The following is a 19,113-nucleotide window of genomic DNA, read 5'->3' as shown; positions in this document are numbered from 1 at the left end:
CTTAGATTGCTTGTTGTTTGGTAAAAGCTACATGATAGTCGTTTGGTAGGAGCTACAATAAATGGCAAACTTAGTTAATGCTCGATAAGGTCATCTGTACACACTGAATCCCACAAAATAAAATAAAAGATCTACACTTATGCCTAATAAATGATCTGCAAAATTTTTCTCAGTATCATAATTAATTATTTCTATTGATACTAACATATTATGAACCTCAACTATTCCTCAGTTCATTCTATAATGAACAGTTACCTGGGTTTCATAGTATTTCCTTGACTTGTCATGATTGAACCCCATAAAATAAATTTAAAAAATTGAAGTTTTACCTTATAATGATCTAAAAAAAAGCCTAATATGACAGGAATTATTTCAGTCGATTCAAACATATTATGTTCCACTGGCTCACAATATCTTTCTCAATTCATGCTACAAGGAACCACTTAAGTTCAAGTTTTGTAAAATATAATGTCTTCAAAAAAGAAAAACTGTCTAGCTGTTGATATCTTGTGTTTAATGCTTGATAACTACTCTTATGATATTTTTAAGATTCTAACATCCAAATATTCTCAGAAAACATCTTCAACATTACCATGTCATCTCTGAAAGCATTGATAAAATTCATGAACCTCATCTGTGAAAGCCAAAATGTATCGAGCCTTGGAGGGCAGTTCACTTCATGCGAAACCATACTTGGAATATCTGTGTCAAACATAACATTCATCAGTCATTATGATTCCCACATACAAAAATTCTGCAATTTGGCCTTTGTATGCTTCATGCTATTTCATTTCAGGGGTAGCGAAGCAGTTGCAATATCCTAAACAGTAATCAAACATCCATTAGACTGACTAATCGATCACATTGATACCAATCAATCAATTCTTTACAGACAAGCTTTGGGTTAACATGTTCGTGGGAACATGGTTCAGCAATAAGTTCATTCTCATAATATCATCTCTTCTACATTTATATTAAGAACCATGCTTTAAATGAGGGAAATTCCCCTGCTACTAGGAAGTGATGATGCTCATGTATTAGTATTAACCATAAGCACGGACAATTCCTACTTGGGGCAGAATATTTACATGATGAACCCAGATGAAGCCTAATGCAGTTCTGAAGCAATCAAAAGAATGAAGTATGGATCCTGTGAAGTAGGGACCAATTCCATCTTCAATTGGTAGTAATAAAATCTCCAGGTACAAACACTCTTCTTCCCCCGTAGTGTAGTCTTCTCAGCATTTGCGTGAAGAGAAAGAATTAGGTCAAAGCAACATCAGAATTTAAGCCACTTTTTCTCTTTCTCCTTGTTGGCAACAGCACTGGAGGCTGCAGCATGAGCAGCCTCTACATCTGCCAGAGCCCTACGTGTTTCATTCAGTTTTCTCAAGGCTGCTTCATGCACTGCCTTATCCTTGCAGTTGCGATCTGCCATCTCTTTGAGCTTCTCAATCTTGATTCTTAACTCTTTTACTTCATCATCATAAGCTACCAATGAGCGTCTGTCCTGCCTGTTGGCAGACCGTTCGCCATCACCAGTACCCTTTTTACTTCTATTAGCAGAACCATCTGCAACATCTTGTTGCCCTGCCAATTGGTTATTGATGAAGCTAAAAACATCTGGTCCTAGCTCATCTTTGGTTTTTGCAACCCGGACAGCTTCTGCATACTGCCTTTCACGCTTTCTCTTGCCACCCCTGCTGCGTTTCTTGCCCTGGCCTAACCTTCCTTCGTCCTTATCATTAGCGAAAGCATGGTCAAGAGATTGTTTTGGTGGAAGAACTTTGACAGAGACTGGATCAAGTATTCCTTGGCCTGATGCACCAAGTCCCATCCCTTCCCGATAGCCCATGCTGGCCATCATCTTTGAAGCAATACCACGTGTATGATTCTCCCATTTTGCAAACACAGGAGTCTCAGTTTGAACTCCTCTCTGTAATGTTGTAGGATCCAAAAAGCCTAGACCTTGGTAGTCATTTCCACTGTCTGTATCCTCCTCTTCTTCACTTGAACCATAACCTTCAGAGCTTAAGTCATCATCCTCATTATCATCACTCATTTCAGCATACTCTAATACGGAGAGAAAATCACTTGTCAGCTTCAGAGAGCTCCCATCGTGTTGGAAAACAACTTGAGCTATCCTGAGTTCATCATCCCATGATTGGAGCTCAGCTTTTTGCCATAATCCAGAAATATTTACAGGGGTAGCCCAAATGCTGGATCCTACCATAGATTGATTCCATGAAGTTGGAATGTAGTTCTTCAGCGATGCAATTGGAAGAACAAATCCTGCCAATCAGTTTATATTAGAATTAGATGGTCATCTTTGCTCCTAGTATATCACAAAACAACCATAACATCCAGGTTTCCATTGTTGAACAGAAAATAAATTTGCTAGGATAACACATCGCACCAAGTACCCATATATTCTAATCAAAAGCTATGGCAAGAATGAGGATATGAATCTCATAAGCCTTGAATAATAACATACCATGTGATAAGCGGCAGTTACTACCAAAGCGACATCTTTGCTGTAGGAAGAACTTGCACATCTGCACTTGGGTGGACTTGTATTAGTTAGTGCTGCTAATCAGGAAGTAGTCTGAGGCTTCTAGTCATCACATATGTACAATAAGAAATGCTGCGATAACAAACTAAACTATGCAGGATAAGTTTACACCATTATTTGGTACTTCCCTTAGAATTGATTCCACTGATCGCATTGAAGGTGACATTGCAAGTTGCAAGATATAAAGCCACCATAATAGTTCAAGATCCATTGAAAGTTTATTTCACTCTATGATAGGTTCTGCATTCCTCTTATATGAAAGATCTTTGAAGTCAACAGAACCTATATAATTCAGGACTTTAGCAGCATTATCCAGCACATGTAGGGATCTAGATGTCAAACACGAGATTATTTTTTCAAAGTGGGGGCATGGAGAATAGGCAAAAAAACTGATCTTTTAGGACACATGAAGTGAATGTCACATGAGACCCTTCTACCCATCAACTGAGACCTGAAACTTGAATCCAAACTTTGTTATTCAGACTTGCTGCTTCTCCCTCTTGTACTCGCGTCAACACAATTCAATATGGGTACAAGTATCACAAACAAGTCCAACGAGGTAGGCAGACTCATCGATTTCCTCAGGTGAATTGATGAAAGGATAAAGGAGCATAAGAGAATAAAATATGAAGAAATGCAGGATGAAGCAAAGAGGAAGTGGAGGAGTTTAACTTTGTTGCGAAGAAAAGAGGAACTGGAGGAGTTTAACTTTGTTGCTGCAGCATGAAGGAGAAATAAGGTGCTGAAGCTCTTCTTGTAGAGGACAGGATAGCATTAGCTTCTCAGCATCTGCATGGGAGGGCGGGAGGACGTTGGTAGTAGACTGACAAGGGGAGAGACATCACAGGAAGTTGTAGCAGCAAAACCCTATTGATTCACAACATCAATGAACCCCAAAAATTCCTTCCACTGAACCAGACCAGTTTACAGCTGGTTCAGGTTTGGATCAGCTAATAAACACCTGATTTGGTCCTGGTTCATGTTCGAACTGAACCAAATTCAAGCCTAATCTTAAGCCTTGGGAATTCATAAATCCTCTAATTGGACCCAAAGAGATTCCAGTTAGCTACAAATCAACCTCTATTAACTCATTACTAATTTGGCTAAATAACAAAATATTAAGCCTTAAATATGTAACCATATTAGTATGTTAGTGTCTTCAAACATGAGTGTCCCCATACCCATGTCCAAGATTTGGACCTTTACAACCGAGTTGTGTGCCCATTTTGGAAAAAAAAAAAACATGCATCAGACATCGATAAATACAATCATGTCAAATACCCATATTGAGTAACATAGAATCCAATAATCTATATTGTGAAGTTGGAGAGTCAAACCCAGTGTGGAAAGGAAACTACAATTTTCTCTTTTCTTATTTTCTTTTCCTTTCCTTTTTCCAATATTGCTCTTCTTTTTTATTTTTTCCACTATTTTTTTTTGACAATTTTTTGTTTTTTCAATTTAGAGTTTCTCTCTCTTGTTTTGCTTCTTTCTTGCAGATGGAAGTGACTTACAGTGATCCAAGGAGAGTCGTCGTGGGACAAGTGGATGAGGGGGGCATGGAAGCTTAAAGATTATGCCAATTGACTCTTATACTAACTGATGCAACAATAAATTGAACTCTCATCCCATAAAAAGGAGATTCTTTATTAACTAAAATTTGTCCAAACACAGGATGCTAACATCATTTTATAGTCCTACAATAAGCCTCATTTTTCGTAAAATAATAACTCAATTTATTTCAAAAAAAATCTAATTGATTTTTCTTAAAAGTAAACAACTTTTAAAAATCTAAGATATTCTTCCCTACCAATTAGAAAATATAACATCTTAAAAAAATTTAAATGGCATAGACAACTTTGGAATTTTCAACAATTTTGAAAATTTTGAATATGTTAATCAGCCATTCACACCATTCTTCCCCACCAAGATGCAGCCACAGGAAAAATTATAACATGAATGCTTGAAAACAAGGGCAAGAATTGTAAAAACAAAAAAAGGATGTTAATTAAAAATGGTCATGTAAGCCTTTACTAAGGTCCCTGGATTTTTCACTCGGTTACATAAGTTCAAGCATTAACATCACCACCAAGACACATGTGCCTACACTAGATAGAATAATCCAATGGTAGAAAGAAAATCACATAGTAACTCTATCGAAAAGGTGCTAATATGATAGGCCAGACGAACACCAAGGATACTACATGGGAACTGCACAAACAAAATGGATGGGGAGAAATCAGTAACTCTGTAAAAAACCAATGCAACATTTGCACATTTAACTGATAAAGTATATCGTCTGAGGTAAATGATCCATGCAACACAAATATCACACAAGTTCTTACAAAAAAAAAATACAAACTGAAGACAAGACCAACAGCTTGTCATAAATGTTTGATGAGAATCCTTGTCGGTCAAAGTAGAGGATATCTACAAAATTTAAATGTTTCAACTCATCATCAAACAAATCCTAAAATGTTAATTTATAGTCCCGTAAAAAGAAAAAAATGTAATGACAATGTTTTGTACCTAAAATTTATGTTGCATGGCAACAAACAAAGACCTTGGAATGCAAGTGTCACGTGGTACGGCTATTATGTGTAACTTAAAGAGTAGCGAATAGAGCAGAGTGCTAAGCAAAATCAGGTAGAGAATTCAGACTACTTGATCATAAATGGAAGACAAGAAAAATCAGTCTAGTATAAAAGAGAAAGAAGAAAAGAAAGGAAGTTGTACACACCATCATGTTTTCAGATGTAGGGTTAAGGAATGAAATTCTTGCTGAGTTAGCACCTTCTAGTCCTACTATCTGACCGTTATACCAGCGTCCATCCAAGTGCCGAAATCGACATTTTGACCCCAAAGAATAGGTTTCAGGTTTCAGTGGTTCTGGTTCGTCCTCTCTAGAATCCAAAGACTCTATTTTGACATCCACATTTGCTGATCCAGCATCTTGGCCAGAAAAGATCATATCAGCTTCCCTCAATAAACGTGACCTTTTCAAGTTAAGTAGACCCTCCTCTGCATCCTTGATTGCCATGAGAAGCTCTCCATGAACCTTAAGGAAAATAAACAACTGTATTAGTTACAAGCAAGACAAGAAATTTATTCCTCACCAATTTAACTACTTGAGAAAGAGACTTCCAATGGCTAACTAACAAGTGAGAATTAGACAATATCATATTACAATATCAACAGAAGTCAGGAGTACAATTCCATACATTCAGCTTTCAGACTTCAAGAACAGTTACAATTTTCCAAGTACTGCATTACCAAGAAATGATTATAACAATCATTCATCATACAATTTTACACACAATATTTGAAGCAACTAAACAGCTAAGAAAGATGGTCCCCAAAAAAGACAATGTACATCGCGCACAGACTACAAACACTTACCCAAAGAAGAGCAAAGACTGTAATAAAGGTAAATATAAAATAAAAGGTAAATTACAGGATTGGCACTTTAATTTTATTCAAATGCCTAATTAGTATCTAAACAAGAAACATATTGACTGAAAATATAATCTTTGAAAAATGGAAGCCTTTGAAAAAAACCCGTACTTCCATGGAAAACCAAAGCTCCCCTTCATATTGACTGAAAATATAATCTTTGAAAAATGGAAGAAAATTTTCCATGGAAAACCAGGAGAAACTTAGAAAATTTTATGAAAATTAGAGGGAGCCTATCACTGTGTTGCTGAAAATTGTATCTCACTCAATGGCAAACAACTATAAAAAGTTATTTTAAAATAAAAACCAAATTGGGAGTCACCTGCTCCTCCTCCCTTCACCTCCATGGCCCCTTCCACACTTCAACCCCTCTCCTCCCATCCACTCCTATTGACCAATCCTCTTATCTTTCCTATCTCATCCATCCCCCATTCACTACCACCCCTTTTCTCTCATAATGGCATCCACATTAACATCCCAACTTCCAGTCAAACCCTCTACCTCGACCCCAACCTCCTCTACATTTGTGTCCCTTCCTTGATTTTGCCTCTACCTCATCCCTCCACCTCTATAATATGGTGCCTGCATGTGAATCCCACCCTCTACCTATATCTGAGTAAGCTACAGGACTTCTAGCTTCTTATAGATCCTCGAGGAGATTCCAACAAACCACTTGCATGAAAATGAACCAGTTGTGACTTTGGTGAAACCCATGGTGACAACCTTGGCCCAAGCCCATTCAGTGGTGTCTTCAGAGTCTACTGGACAGCATAGATGGAGTCCATGGTCATGGAGAGGTACGCAATCAGACAAGACTTTAGACGAAGTAGCACTTGATGACAATGTTGTTCATGTCTGTAGTGTAGAACTAGAAGAAATGGGTGGCATAAGAATTGAGAAGGAAGTTGGTCATTGAATCATTGATGATTGTTAGCCAGTACAAGTGGGCATACAAGAAGCAAATGAGGGCGTTGTGGGTGTTGTGGCATGGTAGGTTTTCATATTATATATTAATTAGATATTTAGAGTTATGTTCATGCACTTTTGGTGTAATTCCCCTAATATAAATGAAGAACACTAAAAATGCACAAACAAGCTGTTCTTGTATCAAATACATAACGGACTACAACACTAAGACATAAGTGTGTCTAATTCCAATAAATAGGATTGTTGGTTTATAGAGAATGAGTGCATTCAGCAAGGAGAAACCAAAAAGAAACCAAAGGAAAAAAAATGATTCTTGTAAATTGTCCTGAGTAAATCATAGATGAGTGTAGACAATCATAATTCATTAACCACTGAACACTGATCTTCATTGCATCATCATCTCAAGGGCATACAATATTATAACATAGATAGTTGGCAAAGTCCAAATAGTGGCAAAAACAAATACAAGAACCCGAACATGTTATTGAGACGAAATAATACTAACAAAGAATAACATTTGATCAATGAGTTCGCATAATTCCCAAAAATAATCCCATAGTAACCGAGAAGATGAATTCTAGAAAGAATCTATTCCAGGTTATACCAAGCAATTCATGCACAGCTTATTTATTTTTGTTCCAAATTATCACCTGAGAAGTTTACTCTTAAAATCATTACACTTCCCAACATTAGAATAGGAAGCTGGGAGAAACTAGAACATGATTCCCCGTACAGAATCGCATTTCCGGATAATCCAGATCGACATTTTTAGACCCTAAGAGATAGCGAGTAAAAGATACATTGTGAAGCAAGAAAGACCCCTTTTCCAGGGTCGAGTACGTACCGATAGAAGCTCCGGATTGGAAGGGTCAGCAGCGAGCGCTTCGTCGAGTGCTGCCAGAGACTCCTTCTGCTCCTCCACCTGCAGCTCCAACTGCCGCTCGATAGACGCCTCGTCGTCGCCGCCTTCCCTCGCCATCGATGGAGAGGAGAAGAGAAAGGAGGGTAGCAAGCGAGAAAGGTCGCGAGGGTTTCGATCGGGAGAGCCGACCGTCGACCGGTTCGAGAGCGGCGGTCGAGACTCCCGTGGTCTTAAATAGGATATCGAGCTGAATGAACATGACATCTCAACCGTCCAACGCGTTTTCGTTTTCCATGGTTCTGATGTCATTGGATCTCACACGGACCATCGTAACTAGACAAAGATGATCAAACTCGAGACACTTCATCCTTTACATCTACTCATGGTACTTTATCTCATATAAAGTCATTACAAAAGAGTTTGATTCACTTCCAACTAAATAATTATAATTATTTTAAATTTTTTATAGTTTTTCTTTGTCTAATATCTAAATCTGTATTAGTATCTCATATTGTAAGACGTCTATGGATTGTATAATAAAAATTTTAAAAATTATTTCTATTCTAGTCATTTCTTTTGAAAATTTTTCTTTATATGCTTCCTATGCAGCTTTAGCTACATCTCCTAAATAATTTTCACATCCTCTCATCATGCTTCTTCTGTTTCTATATCTAATTTATGTTTAGCTTGATAGTCTCGTTTTACTGAGACAATCCACTATTCTAAGTATGTGTCATATAATTATGGATCACATTCTATAATATTCAGTAATACTGTATTTCATCCAAAAAATATCATTTCTGGTGTTCTTTTTCTTATTGTTCTTAAAAGAGAATTGTTGTTTGTATAAGGAGCTATATACTAGTTCTGGGAGGATGTCCCTGTCCATAATCCATTATTCTCGTAGAACTTTCAAGATATTATACTTCAAATGATGGTCTAGAAGTTCCTATTGATTCTAAGGGATTCATTAAGTTTCTTTCTTGTTTTCTAGCAATTATATTTTATTCTTTATCAAAATATAGTTCTCAATCACTTTCTAATTTTAAATGTACGTAGTTTTTCAAAGTGTTCCAATTCGATTAAGTCTTCGATGGTTAAGTATTTAGCAGCTTCTGCTAGTGTATATATATATATAATCAAAAAAATTGTTATCATCTTCTCTATTCATCATATTAAGAGTTTCTTCTTCTTCTTCTTCTTCTGTTTGTTGTGATGTTGTGATAGGATTATATCCACTAAATCTGGCTGTTAAATGTTCATGTCTGTCTTTATAAATAATAGAGTCATTAGGTTTTAATCAAGGATTTTAGGGTTCTAAATTAATAGTCCATTCTAAACCTGCTAATATTTTTGAGTCAAATTCTCTTGGTTTCAGAAAATAAATTCCTTATGTTGTTAATGTTTCAATCATTTTTTGTATGTTGATTTTAAAATTATTATTTTTATTATTCATTGTTTTCCCTAGGAATATGATATCTAACTGAATATTGTTTCTTTGAAAATCCCCATATCCTTTGGCTTGTATCATAATTTTTATATGTTTCACAAAATCTGTTATAGTCATATTAAAATTAGAACAGATATATGTTATTCCAATATTATTGTTCATATCTACTTCAATTAAGCCAATAATTGCTTTTTCCTTATTGAAATTCATGAATCATATAAGACTACTAATACCTTACCTCCTACCCTTTTCGTGTTAAGCTTCTTAGTCCTAGGACAATTAAACCTAGGTGGATGTAATTCTATTTTCTTGTAAGGAGTGCTTTAGCTGATTCGTCTGTCATTAAATTAAGTCTTTCCTCTATTCCATCTGGGAGGTGTAATGCTTCTGTTTTATGATGTCTAAAAACAGAGGTGGTGAAAGATAAAGCCCCATGATTGTATAATCGTCTGGGATTTAACGTATTTAATTATGCATTTGAAAATAATTTTAAATTCCTGTCTACATCTATTATTTCTTCTAATTGGTGACTAGAGGTACTAGTTCGTCTATTTAATAAAGTGTCTAACCAAGATGTTGTATTCTGTTGCAGGTCCCTAAGGGTTCTAGAAAGACCAGTAACGGTTTCAGTTTGGGTCTGATTTGGTCTTGTAAGACTTATTTTGTATAGATCAGAAAGGAATATATTTTTGGTTGTCTTCTAGGAATAATATTTCATGTTGATAATTTACTTTAGTCTTTTGTTAAGATATCTATACTATTTTTCCACTCAGTTGTTTAGTTATTCTTTTGTACTTGCATTTCTAATTGTAATAATATGTTTTCTAATAAAGTTACTCTGTGATGTAAAGAGGTTAAGAGTGATATTATGGTATTATTTTGTTGTGTTAATATTTGATCTCTTTTCCATGGAAAATCTACTTTATAATAATAGTCATCCTCTTTTGTTTTTGAATATTGTTGTGTAAAATTCAAGGCTTCTTCATGTATTCTCATATTATAATTTGTTCATTTATATTTCAATTCTTTTAAAATACCATGTATTGCTTTAAACTCATCTTCTATTTGTTTAGCTAGTAGGAGAAAGTCCTATTTCTTTGGAAGAGTGGATAAAATTAGTTGACTGAATTTTTTATTTAAAATGTCCTGAGTATCTTTAAGAAATCAGTGTTTCTCTGTAAAGCTTTTAAGTCTTGATTTTGTAGTTCTATCTTTTGTATTAGTTGTTTTAAAGTTATATGATTCTGAATTTGGCAAAGTTTTTAGTTTTTTCTAGTCCTATTTATAGATCTGTCAGTGTATTTAGTTGTGCTGAACCAGAATGTAAAGTATGATTGGGAGATTGGGATCGTATATAACAATAATGTTTATAGGAATCAGTTGTAGTTACTGTCCTAGTTGGCTAAAGAGCTAAGTCTAAATAGTCTAATCTAGGAGTAAGAGTTGATGTCATATGTCATGGTCCATGGTCTTGGAGCTCTGGTACCACCTTCTCTTGCTTGTTTTTTTTATCTAAATGCAAGTGCTAAGTGTAGCAGCAAGTAAGTAGAAAAGGTAAGAAACAAGGAAACAGTATTTCAACAAGTAAACATGTCTAAGTTAAGCAAATAAGTAGGACGTTGTAAAGGTCTAGGTAAGAAAGACGACCAATCTTATTTCGTTCTTATTGCTTCCAATGAGCCTCACCTGTGAAGAACTATTATTGGTACTATGCTCCGGCTCTCTTTAGGTCTTATGGTGTTTAACCTTGCCTTACTTAACCAGCACAGGTCTTATTAGTCCAATAGTTAGGTCTTCCACAGTTACTGTTCATCTCTTTAGAGACTATTTGGATAAGGACTGAGGACAACAATAAGAAGAAATAGGATTAAGACCTACTTTCTTTACCTAGAAGCAGAGTTTACCCGCTCATGATAAGAGCAATTTTATTCCAAAGTAAAAGTAGCACAGAAAACAGAAGAGCACGCTTAATAGCAAACTAATTAAACTTGCTAAGAACCAAACACACTTACAAGCACACTTAAGAGCGAGCTAAGACAGATGATATGTACAAGGAAGAAGAGAGAGGTTTGAGTTCCTTCGATGCCTTGGTAGCATAGCGAAGGAGGGTATTTATAGAGAAGGGTTGCTTAAGAGCTAAGGTCTGTTGCTGAGTTAGTGGAGGCATCTTCGTAGTGGAGTTTGCTTTGGCTAGTGGGAGTTATAGTGTTGTCTTGTCGTGTCCTTCTTCTTATCTCTTGTTAGAATATGTTGTAGTATCTGATGGAGTTTATAAGGGAAGTCTTGAATAGACTCCAGTTCATGGATCCATAATTTATGTAACAGTCCGTAATCCATGAAGGTTAAAGGAGTTACCAGTTTTCCTCTAAAATTTCTGGGGACAAACTTCTCATAATTGATGTTGGCTCTACGGATGGAATAGGAAAGCATACAGGGGTAGCCTTGAGATTCTATCTCTGGACACTAAGGAGAGGTTTTCTGGCATTTTAATTTGAAGTTGAATTCTGCTTCATAGGTAATAGAAATACTATTTCCTATAACTGGATCTTTATGTATAATTTTCAAGAATTCACATAATTCAGCGAACTACTGTAAAGTAGTTGTGTCAACTTTGTTATGTATGTATGTATATAGACCTGTAGGTGGACCATGTATTTAATCAAATATCATTTTTTTTTTGTATTTGTAGTTTTTCTGGTGTAAAAGCCGTTTTTGGAGGATTCTTCAAAGGAACTTTATTTTGTTGTTGTAATTCTGCCAAAGTTTTGCCTGGTTTAGTCCAGACTGTCATTGACTTCTTTTCTTCTTGTTGTTATTGTTGTTCAATAGCAACAAGGGCTTGTGAATATGTTTTTCCTCCTGGTTGGCTAGAACCGGAACCAGAAGTTTTAAGGGATGTACAAATAATGAAATTTGATCCTGTTGCAGCTCTTACTGCTGTAAGGGCATCTTCAATAGCAAAATATCCTTTATATAAAGGATTTTCTAACTCTTGTATGGCTGTGACAACCTCAGCTCATATTCGATACACGCCCTTGCATGGGGTCCGGTAAAAACTTGCATAGCAACTAAATCTTTTGTTTTCTATTTTCCATAAGAAGTAGTGTGTGAGAGCATTTATAATAACTATTTTGTAACCAGCACTCCCAAGATTGCTAGAAATGTTCCATATGTTGTCAATGAAATAAAGTTGTTGTACGTCTAGTTTTTCTCGTGAGTCAAAGTGAAATTGTTTTTCATATCTATGATATTGTTGTAAGGCTTGAGAACCAAACCTCATGTTAACATAGCAAAGGATTTAACTTTTCTTTGTCTATCCATCTGCAAAATAAGCATTAGTGAAAAAGTCTAGATAATACATCAGCTAAAGAATTATTACTTCTTTTAATGTGTTCCTAGTGAATTTTTAAACCACGATTAATAATAGCATTAGAAAATTTTATCCATCTTTTTTACTAAGATTTTTTCTAAGTCCTTTTGTTTATTGACTGTATTTGAGTATAGCTTCATAGTCTGTTCTGAATGTTATTATGATTGTTATTTCTATTTTGTTACAAATGAAAAGTCTAAAAGAGTCCAAGCGATAAATAACTATTAAGATTTCATAATTTAAAGAAGTTAAATGTCCTTTCTCTTTATATTTTCTAGAAATATATCTACAAATAACTTCTGCTATTTTTAGTTCATATTTTGTTGTTTTCTTTAATAAAATACCTCCCTAATCGGTTTCACTTTCATCTGTTTCTACCACCAAATAATCTATGTTTAAAGGTAATGTTAATAGGTATCTTTGTACCATTGTTTTAATTTGTTTGACTAGATTAATGTCTTATTGATTAAAGTATTTTTGTCTAGTTGTAGAAGTTTTGTTATATAAAAGACCACTTATTTTTCCTATATCTTTTAAATAGGGTCTAGCATAATTGAGTAGACCTAAAAATGATCTAAGCATTTTTGTTTCTTCTAATTTATCAGGGAAGGCTAAGATTTTGGTTGTAATATGTGGTTGCAAGGCTTTTTTTCTTGACCTATTTCTGCTCCTAGAAATTCTATATGTTGTGTTGCTAACTTCATTTTTTTCTTCGAGACTATTAGTCCATGTTTTTCGAATAAATTGAATACCATGTATAGATGTGCATAATGACCTTTTGTTTTGAAAAAAATCAGTATATCATCAATATAAACACATGTACACGAGGTAGTGTCTCTGAAAATATCATTCATTTTTCTTTGAAAGATTTATGGTGCTATCTTTAAACCAAAAGGCATAACTAGCCATTTAAAATGACCTTCAGGGCAAGAAAAATCATTCCATTCTATAGAATCCTGATTTCATATCAAATTTGGAATACAATTTTGAATATTATATTTTATTTAGTAGTTGGTCTTCATTAGGAATCTTATAATCATCTTCGTGACAATTATCATTCAATCTTTTATAATTAAATATCATTCTTGATTATCCTCTCTTTTGTTCAGCTCCTTTATTTATTATGAAGGCTGAACTTCTATGTCTAGAAGTAGATCTTTGTATTGCTCCTAAAGTTAGTAATTATTTAATGTGCATGGTGCATTCTTCTATTTCCCAATTCGTATATGTTAAGTCTTGTGCCTTAATAGTTATGTTTGGGTTAATTATATTAAGTTTGCAATAAACCTTATCTTTTTTCCAGTATTTGATAGGGTTTTCTCCTATGATTTCTAATTTTTCAAGTTTTGAAATAACATTGTCTAGGTCTGATTGGGTATTGAGAAAGTGTAATAAGTAAGAGGGATTTAGTAAGTCTCAGGTGGTATCAGAACCCCAAGACCTTGGACCATGACATATGACATCAACTCTTACTCCTAGATTAGACTATTTAGACTTAGCCCTTCAACTAACTAGGACAGTAACTACAACTGATTCCTATAAACATCATTGTTATATATGGTCTCAATCTCCTAATCATACTTTATATTCTACTTCAGCACAACTAAATACACTGACAGATCTACAAATAGGACTAGGAAAAACTATAGAACTTTGCCAAATTCAGAATCATATAACTTTAAAACAATTAATACAAAATATGGAACTACAAAATCAAGAATTAAAAGTTTTATAGAGAAACATTGATTTCTTAAAAGATACTCTGGACATTTTAAATAAAAAATTCAGTCAACTAACTTTATCCACTCTTCCAAAGAAATAGGACTTTCTCCTACTAGCTAAACAAATAGAAGACGAGTTTAAAACAATACATGGTATTTAAAAGAATTGAAATATAAATAAACAAATGACGTCTAAGATTGAGATAGCATTTGAGGTCGAAATAGCGTCTAAGATTGAGATAGCATTTGAGGTCGAGATGACGTCTAAGATCGAGATGACATCTAAGACCCAAATGACATCTGAGGCTGAGATGACATTTGAGGCTGAGATGATGTCTAATCTCACCCAAGCTTCATCAGGGTGGAGTCATTCTCTCTTGGGCTATGTTGACTTGTGTTGTCAGGTCAGCATGAACCTTGACCTCCGTCTAACCCTTGACTATCGAGACATGGCTTAACAGGAAGGTTGCCACATCACACTTTGCATATGCATCATAAGCCCATCCTTTAAGTCTAGTCGAAGGTAACGTAGTCTGACTAACTGAACCATGTTAAACGGTCTAACCTTATTGCATAAACTATCCATTTGATGTGTTCACGCGCCGCGAGCACGCCCCTTCAATGCGGATGCATGGTGCCACATTAATGGAGAGGAGAGATATGTGATGCTACGAACTTCTTATCGCATCTAACGGAGAGAGTGCACTAACATGTAGTGTGTAACTGCAGGACATTAATGATGACGATTGAGTGGCTCTCTGATCTTTCCTCTACCCAATCCGACGTTGGACAAAAAAAGCCTGCGATTCATCGATCCAAAGGTCATGCTGTGTCCACGATATATTAGGTTAACGAGAGAGGCGTTGTCTTATCATTTTGTGTTTACCTCTAGTATCCTGCCTTCCGTCTTCATCTTCTTCCTTTCTTTCAGCATCGTCCTTTCGTTCGACGTCTGTGTAAGTTTGCTATGTCCTTTTTTCCTTGTTGTTTCTCAATCCCATGGCTAGTATCGATGTCGTTGATAGGTGGTATGAGTCCTAGCGATCTTCCCTCATCAAATTGTTGTTGCACGCCTTTGACCAACCTTTAATATTCCCTTAGGCAAACTTCGGCATTGCTTTAGACCACGATGTTAGGATCCCTATACCGGAGCACTGACTACACGAGCCACCCACTGGATACATTGCTTGCTTTGAAGGTCAGTTATCCAATGGGTTATGGTTTCCTCTTCACCCTTTCTTCCAAGAGTTGTTCCATTATTTCCAAGTCTCTTTATCTCAGTTAGTTCTCAACTCTTATCACATAATCTGTAGTGCCGTCATCTTTTCCAACTTTATCAAATCCCTCTCGACCCTATCACATTTCATTAACTCTTCTACCTCCAACAAACCGAGCTCGGAGTTTTCTACTTCGCAGCCAAGTCGCGGAGCATTTTTCTAGGTGACTATCCCTCATTACACAAGGGCTGAAAAAGCCATTTTTTCATTAAGCCCCGCAACCCTACAATTAGCCAAGCCCTTGGTTAGATGATTTGCTTGCCTCCCCCTCCTTAGGCGACTACAAATTAAAGCCTGCCTATAGAGAGACAATCTCAATCCTGTCCAGGCTAAAATTCAATATCAGCCTACTAGCGGGGATGAGGCCTTGTTATACCGAGCAGGGTTGAGCCTGATCGCCTCATGACTGGATGTTTCCTTAAGTAAGGTTTGTGTTGTTTTATCCTTCACTTTCGACTAACTAACTTTTTTGTTTTTGTAGAGAGAACCATGTATAACTTATCCATGAGCAAGAAGCTGAAATGGGAGTTGACATTCGCGGCTGACCTCTTTGCCCTTGAAGAAATAGTGGAGGGGGCGCCTGGACCGACTGAGTCTCTCCCTCCTCCAGAGGCAGGCGCGACAACGATGAAGAAGAAGAAACAATTAGCTGCCATGTCTTCCCTGAGTTGATTCACTGGGGTCTGCCAAGAGAGAAAACTAGAGGCCTTCCTCAGAGACCAGGGTTTTGAAGAAATGCCCGCGGGTGGTAGAGGTCCAGATCCTGGAGTCTCAGAGCTCCGAAGGTAAAGACACCAAGAGGGCCTCTAGTGAAGCAGCAATGTTCCCAAGGTCCGGCGCTGAGACAGAGGATTGAGGCAGAGAAAATTGATCCGCTCCTCAAGAGAAGTTGCTAGAGATGCACCACCGAAGGACAAAGGTAAGGCGCCAACAACCTCCTCTGTTGCTGAGGAGATCCCCGCGTCTCCATGGGGCTAGGCTTGAGTCTTCTCTAGAGCTCCAAGACCCAGCTCTGCTCCTGACTAGCCTGCTGAGAGATCCATGAATGAGGAGGGATTGAAGGAGGGCAACCCATCTCCAACCGAGATGTTGTGCACCTACGAGAGGGACATGCTCCTGTAGATGGGGTTTTTGGAGGTGAGCGAGAACCTGGTATGGCCCATCTGGTGATGCGAGGTGGAGATGAGAATGATTTACCGCTTCCTGAGGCCTCTTCTTAAAAAACACCACCAATTGGAGTGAGGGGTGGTAGAGCTGGAGAAAGAGCTAGCTTCCCTTGAGCTGGAAAAATTGAAGGCGGACAAGAAAATGGCTAAGGAGGAGACCATCAAGTGGAGCAACAAGACCTGCATCTACTTTGACATGGTCCAGAATCTGGAGTACGCTCTCGTAGAGGCCAAGGCCATCACTCCTGCCTCAGAAGAATTGACTAGAAGGGCAGAGACTGTAGAAGGATCAGCCAAGCGAGCCGAGGAAGCCCTCCTTCAGAGATAGCAAGAGTGCGCTTGGGGGGGCCGGGGGCGGAGGACCTAGCTGCCCTTGAGACCCAACGACAGCAGCTACAAGTTGAGCTCCAGGCCCTGTCTTTGATCAATGCAGAGCTGGTGGTGCAACTGATAGCTACAATAAAGAAGGAGACGAAGACATCAATCGATCTGTAGGCAGTGAGGACCGGAATGGTCACTGAACTGAAAAGAGCCCGAGACAAGGCAGAAGCCTCTAGGAAAGAACTGCAAGAGTACAAGGTTGGAGGAGTATCGCCAAAAAGAGCAGAAGGAAGCTTTCTTGAAATCTGCTAAATTCTATGAATTGCTGGCCACAAGGAGCTGCTGTAGCATAGGTTCAAAGGTGGCCTCCAGTAGTGCATAGAAGGCAAACTAATTTTGAGAGGAGCAGATTTGTCTTTCTTGGACTTGTAGAAGGTTTAGAAGGTTTGGGATGAGTTGCCCCCCCCCCCCCCCCCCCCCCTGCCTTAGAGAAGGCTGACTGAAGAGGACTTGCGGGTCGACACTTACCTTCCTATGTTGTTCTAGTTGTTTTTGAACATGTAAGATATCTTCTTTTAATGAAATTCATTTCTTTGTTTTTTGTCTTTGTATGTTGCCAAGTAAAAGAAAATACTTCTTTGTAGGGACGATTTCCAATCATTGAGATTTACAAAAATAATGAGAGAGAAATAGTGAGTGAGGCAATGCGAGAGAGAAGAGGAGTGAGATCGAGACATAAGAATTAGAGTAGGCTAGCGAGAGAAGCAAATTGCTGTCAACTTAAGTTGTAAGGACGAGGCCATCAAGCTAAGATGACAACTTTTGGCTGATGGATAGAATATTAGACATCGTGTATGGAGCCGACGGACCTCCTATTGAAGGGTCAAGGGTATCCAACTTGTGGGGAGTTAAGTATGTTAGTGCAATCTTGCTCCAAGTGAATTGGATTTTAATGTTTGGCTAAAATGAGTTTAAGTTAGGCAATATTGGTGATCTAACGTATGTGAATTGAGTTCACAGGAAAGTCCAGGAATGAAGACTTGACAAATGGTGAAGTCCCGGAGGCGTGGCCTCTTGGCAAAGGTGAAGTCCCGAAGGCAAGGCCTCTTGGCAAAGGATGAAGTCCCGGAGGTGCGACCTCTTGGCAAAGGAAGACTTAGCACGACGAAGTTGAGGGAAACGTCTCAAGCTAGTGCAAGGAAGGGCACGAGGCTTGTGGAAGGCATTTGAAGGCTTGCGTCAAGGCTAAGGGCTGAAGAAGAAGCTGGAAGGGGAGTTTCATCTTGATCAGTCGACTGACCAGTTGACCAGTCGACTGACCAGTTGAGCAGTCGACTAGAGCAGTCGACTGCTCTTGGTGCAGTCGACTGATGGTTGATCAGAAGCACACACAGACTTCACAGAAAGATCAGTCGAGTGGAGCAGTCGACTGCTCATGGTGCAGTAGACTGCTAGACGACCGTTGGTGCGACAACTGGCTAATTAAATGCAGATTAAAGAGTCGTTGAAGCTTATTAGTTGACTGGCCCTTGGAGCAGTCGACTGATGTACAGAAATACATAAAAAGAGCAGACGACGCCGAAGAAACGCATAATTCATTCTCTTATCTTTCTGACAAGACTCTGACTTTGTAATAGCTTTCCTCTTCCTCCATACTTCACTATTCATTCTTGTGAAAGGAAAAGATCAGTTTGTGAGGATTTTCTCCACCTTCGAAGCGTGCTTCGAAAAGGAGGGTTTTTATAGTGAAAAGGTCGTCTATGTATGTGGATCCTTGGATTAGTCACCTCGTAGAGGTGGATACCAAGTAAATCGAACGGGTTAGCGATTGTCTTCTTTTAATCTTGTTTTTGCTATTTTGCTTCCACTAATGATTTCGCAGGAAAGAAAGAAAATCGCTATTCACCCCCTCTAGCGAACGCACCGATCTCAACAAGTGGTATCAGAGCAAGGCTCTTTTCGGAAGAATCAACATTCAACCAAAAAACATATCA

The 19,113-nt window shown here is 37.5% G+C and overlaps 1 protein-coding gene across 1 annotated transcript; it reads right to left on the bottom strand.

Moving 5' to 3' along the window:
* Positions 1-408: 408 nt before the first annotated feature.
* On the bottom strand, positions 409-7,999 carry LOC141835362 (zinc finger CCCH domain-containing protein 18). Its single transcript, XM_074722806.1, has 4 exons — positions 7,797-7,999; positions 5,313-5,630; positions 2,495-2,555; positions 409-2,292 (listed from the first exon to the last, which is right to left on the bottom strand). Exons 1-4 carry the CDS (start codon positions 7,929-7,931, stop codon positions 1,280-1,282), a joined length of 1,527 nt encoding a protein of 508 aa, XP_074578907.1. The 5' UTR covers positions 7,932-7,999; the 3' UTR covers positions 409-1,279.
* Between the last annotated feature and the right edge of the window lie 11,114 nt (positions 8,000-19,113).

The sequence above is a fragment of the Curcuma longa genome, chromosome 9, assembly GCF_044706935.1.
Source record: "Curcuma longa cultivar G26 ecotype Majalengka, Jawa Barat chromosome 9, ITB_CL_G26_1.1, whole genome shotgun sequence".
In the NCBI taxonomy this organism is placed as follows: domain Eukaryota; kingdom Viridiplantae; phylum Streptophyta; class Magnoliopsida; order Zingiberales; family Zingiberaceae; genus Curcuma; species Curcuma longa.
This window is presented reverse-complemented; position numbering and strand designations above follow the sequence as displayed.

Bases quoted from the DNA above. Each gene is read 5' to 3' on its own strand.
- LOC141835362 (XM_074722806.1), bottom strand. From the start codon at position 7,931: ATGGCGAGGGAAGGCGGCGACGACGAGGCGTCTATCGAGCGGCAGTTG. The intron at 5,631-7,796 runs GTACGTACTCGA...ATTTTCCTTAAG, and splicing joins CCAATCCGGAGCTTCTATCG to GTTCATGGAGAGCTTCTCAT. The intron at 2,293-2,494 runs GTATGTTATTAT...ACTGATTGGCAG, and splicing joins TAACTGCCGCTTATCACATG to GATTTGTTCTTCCAATTGCA.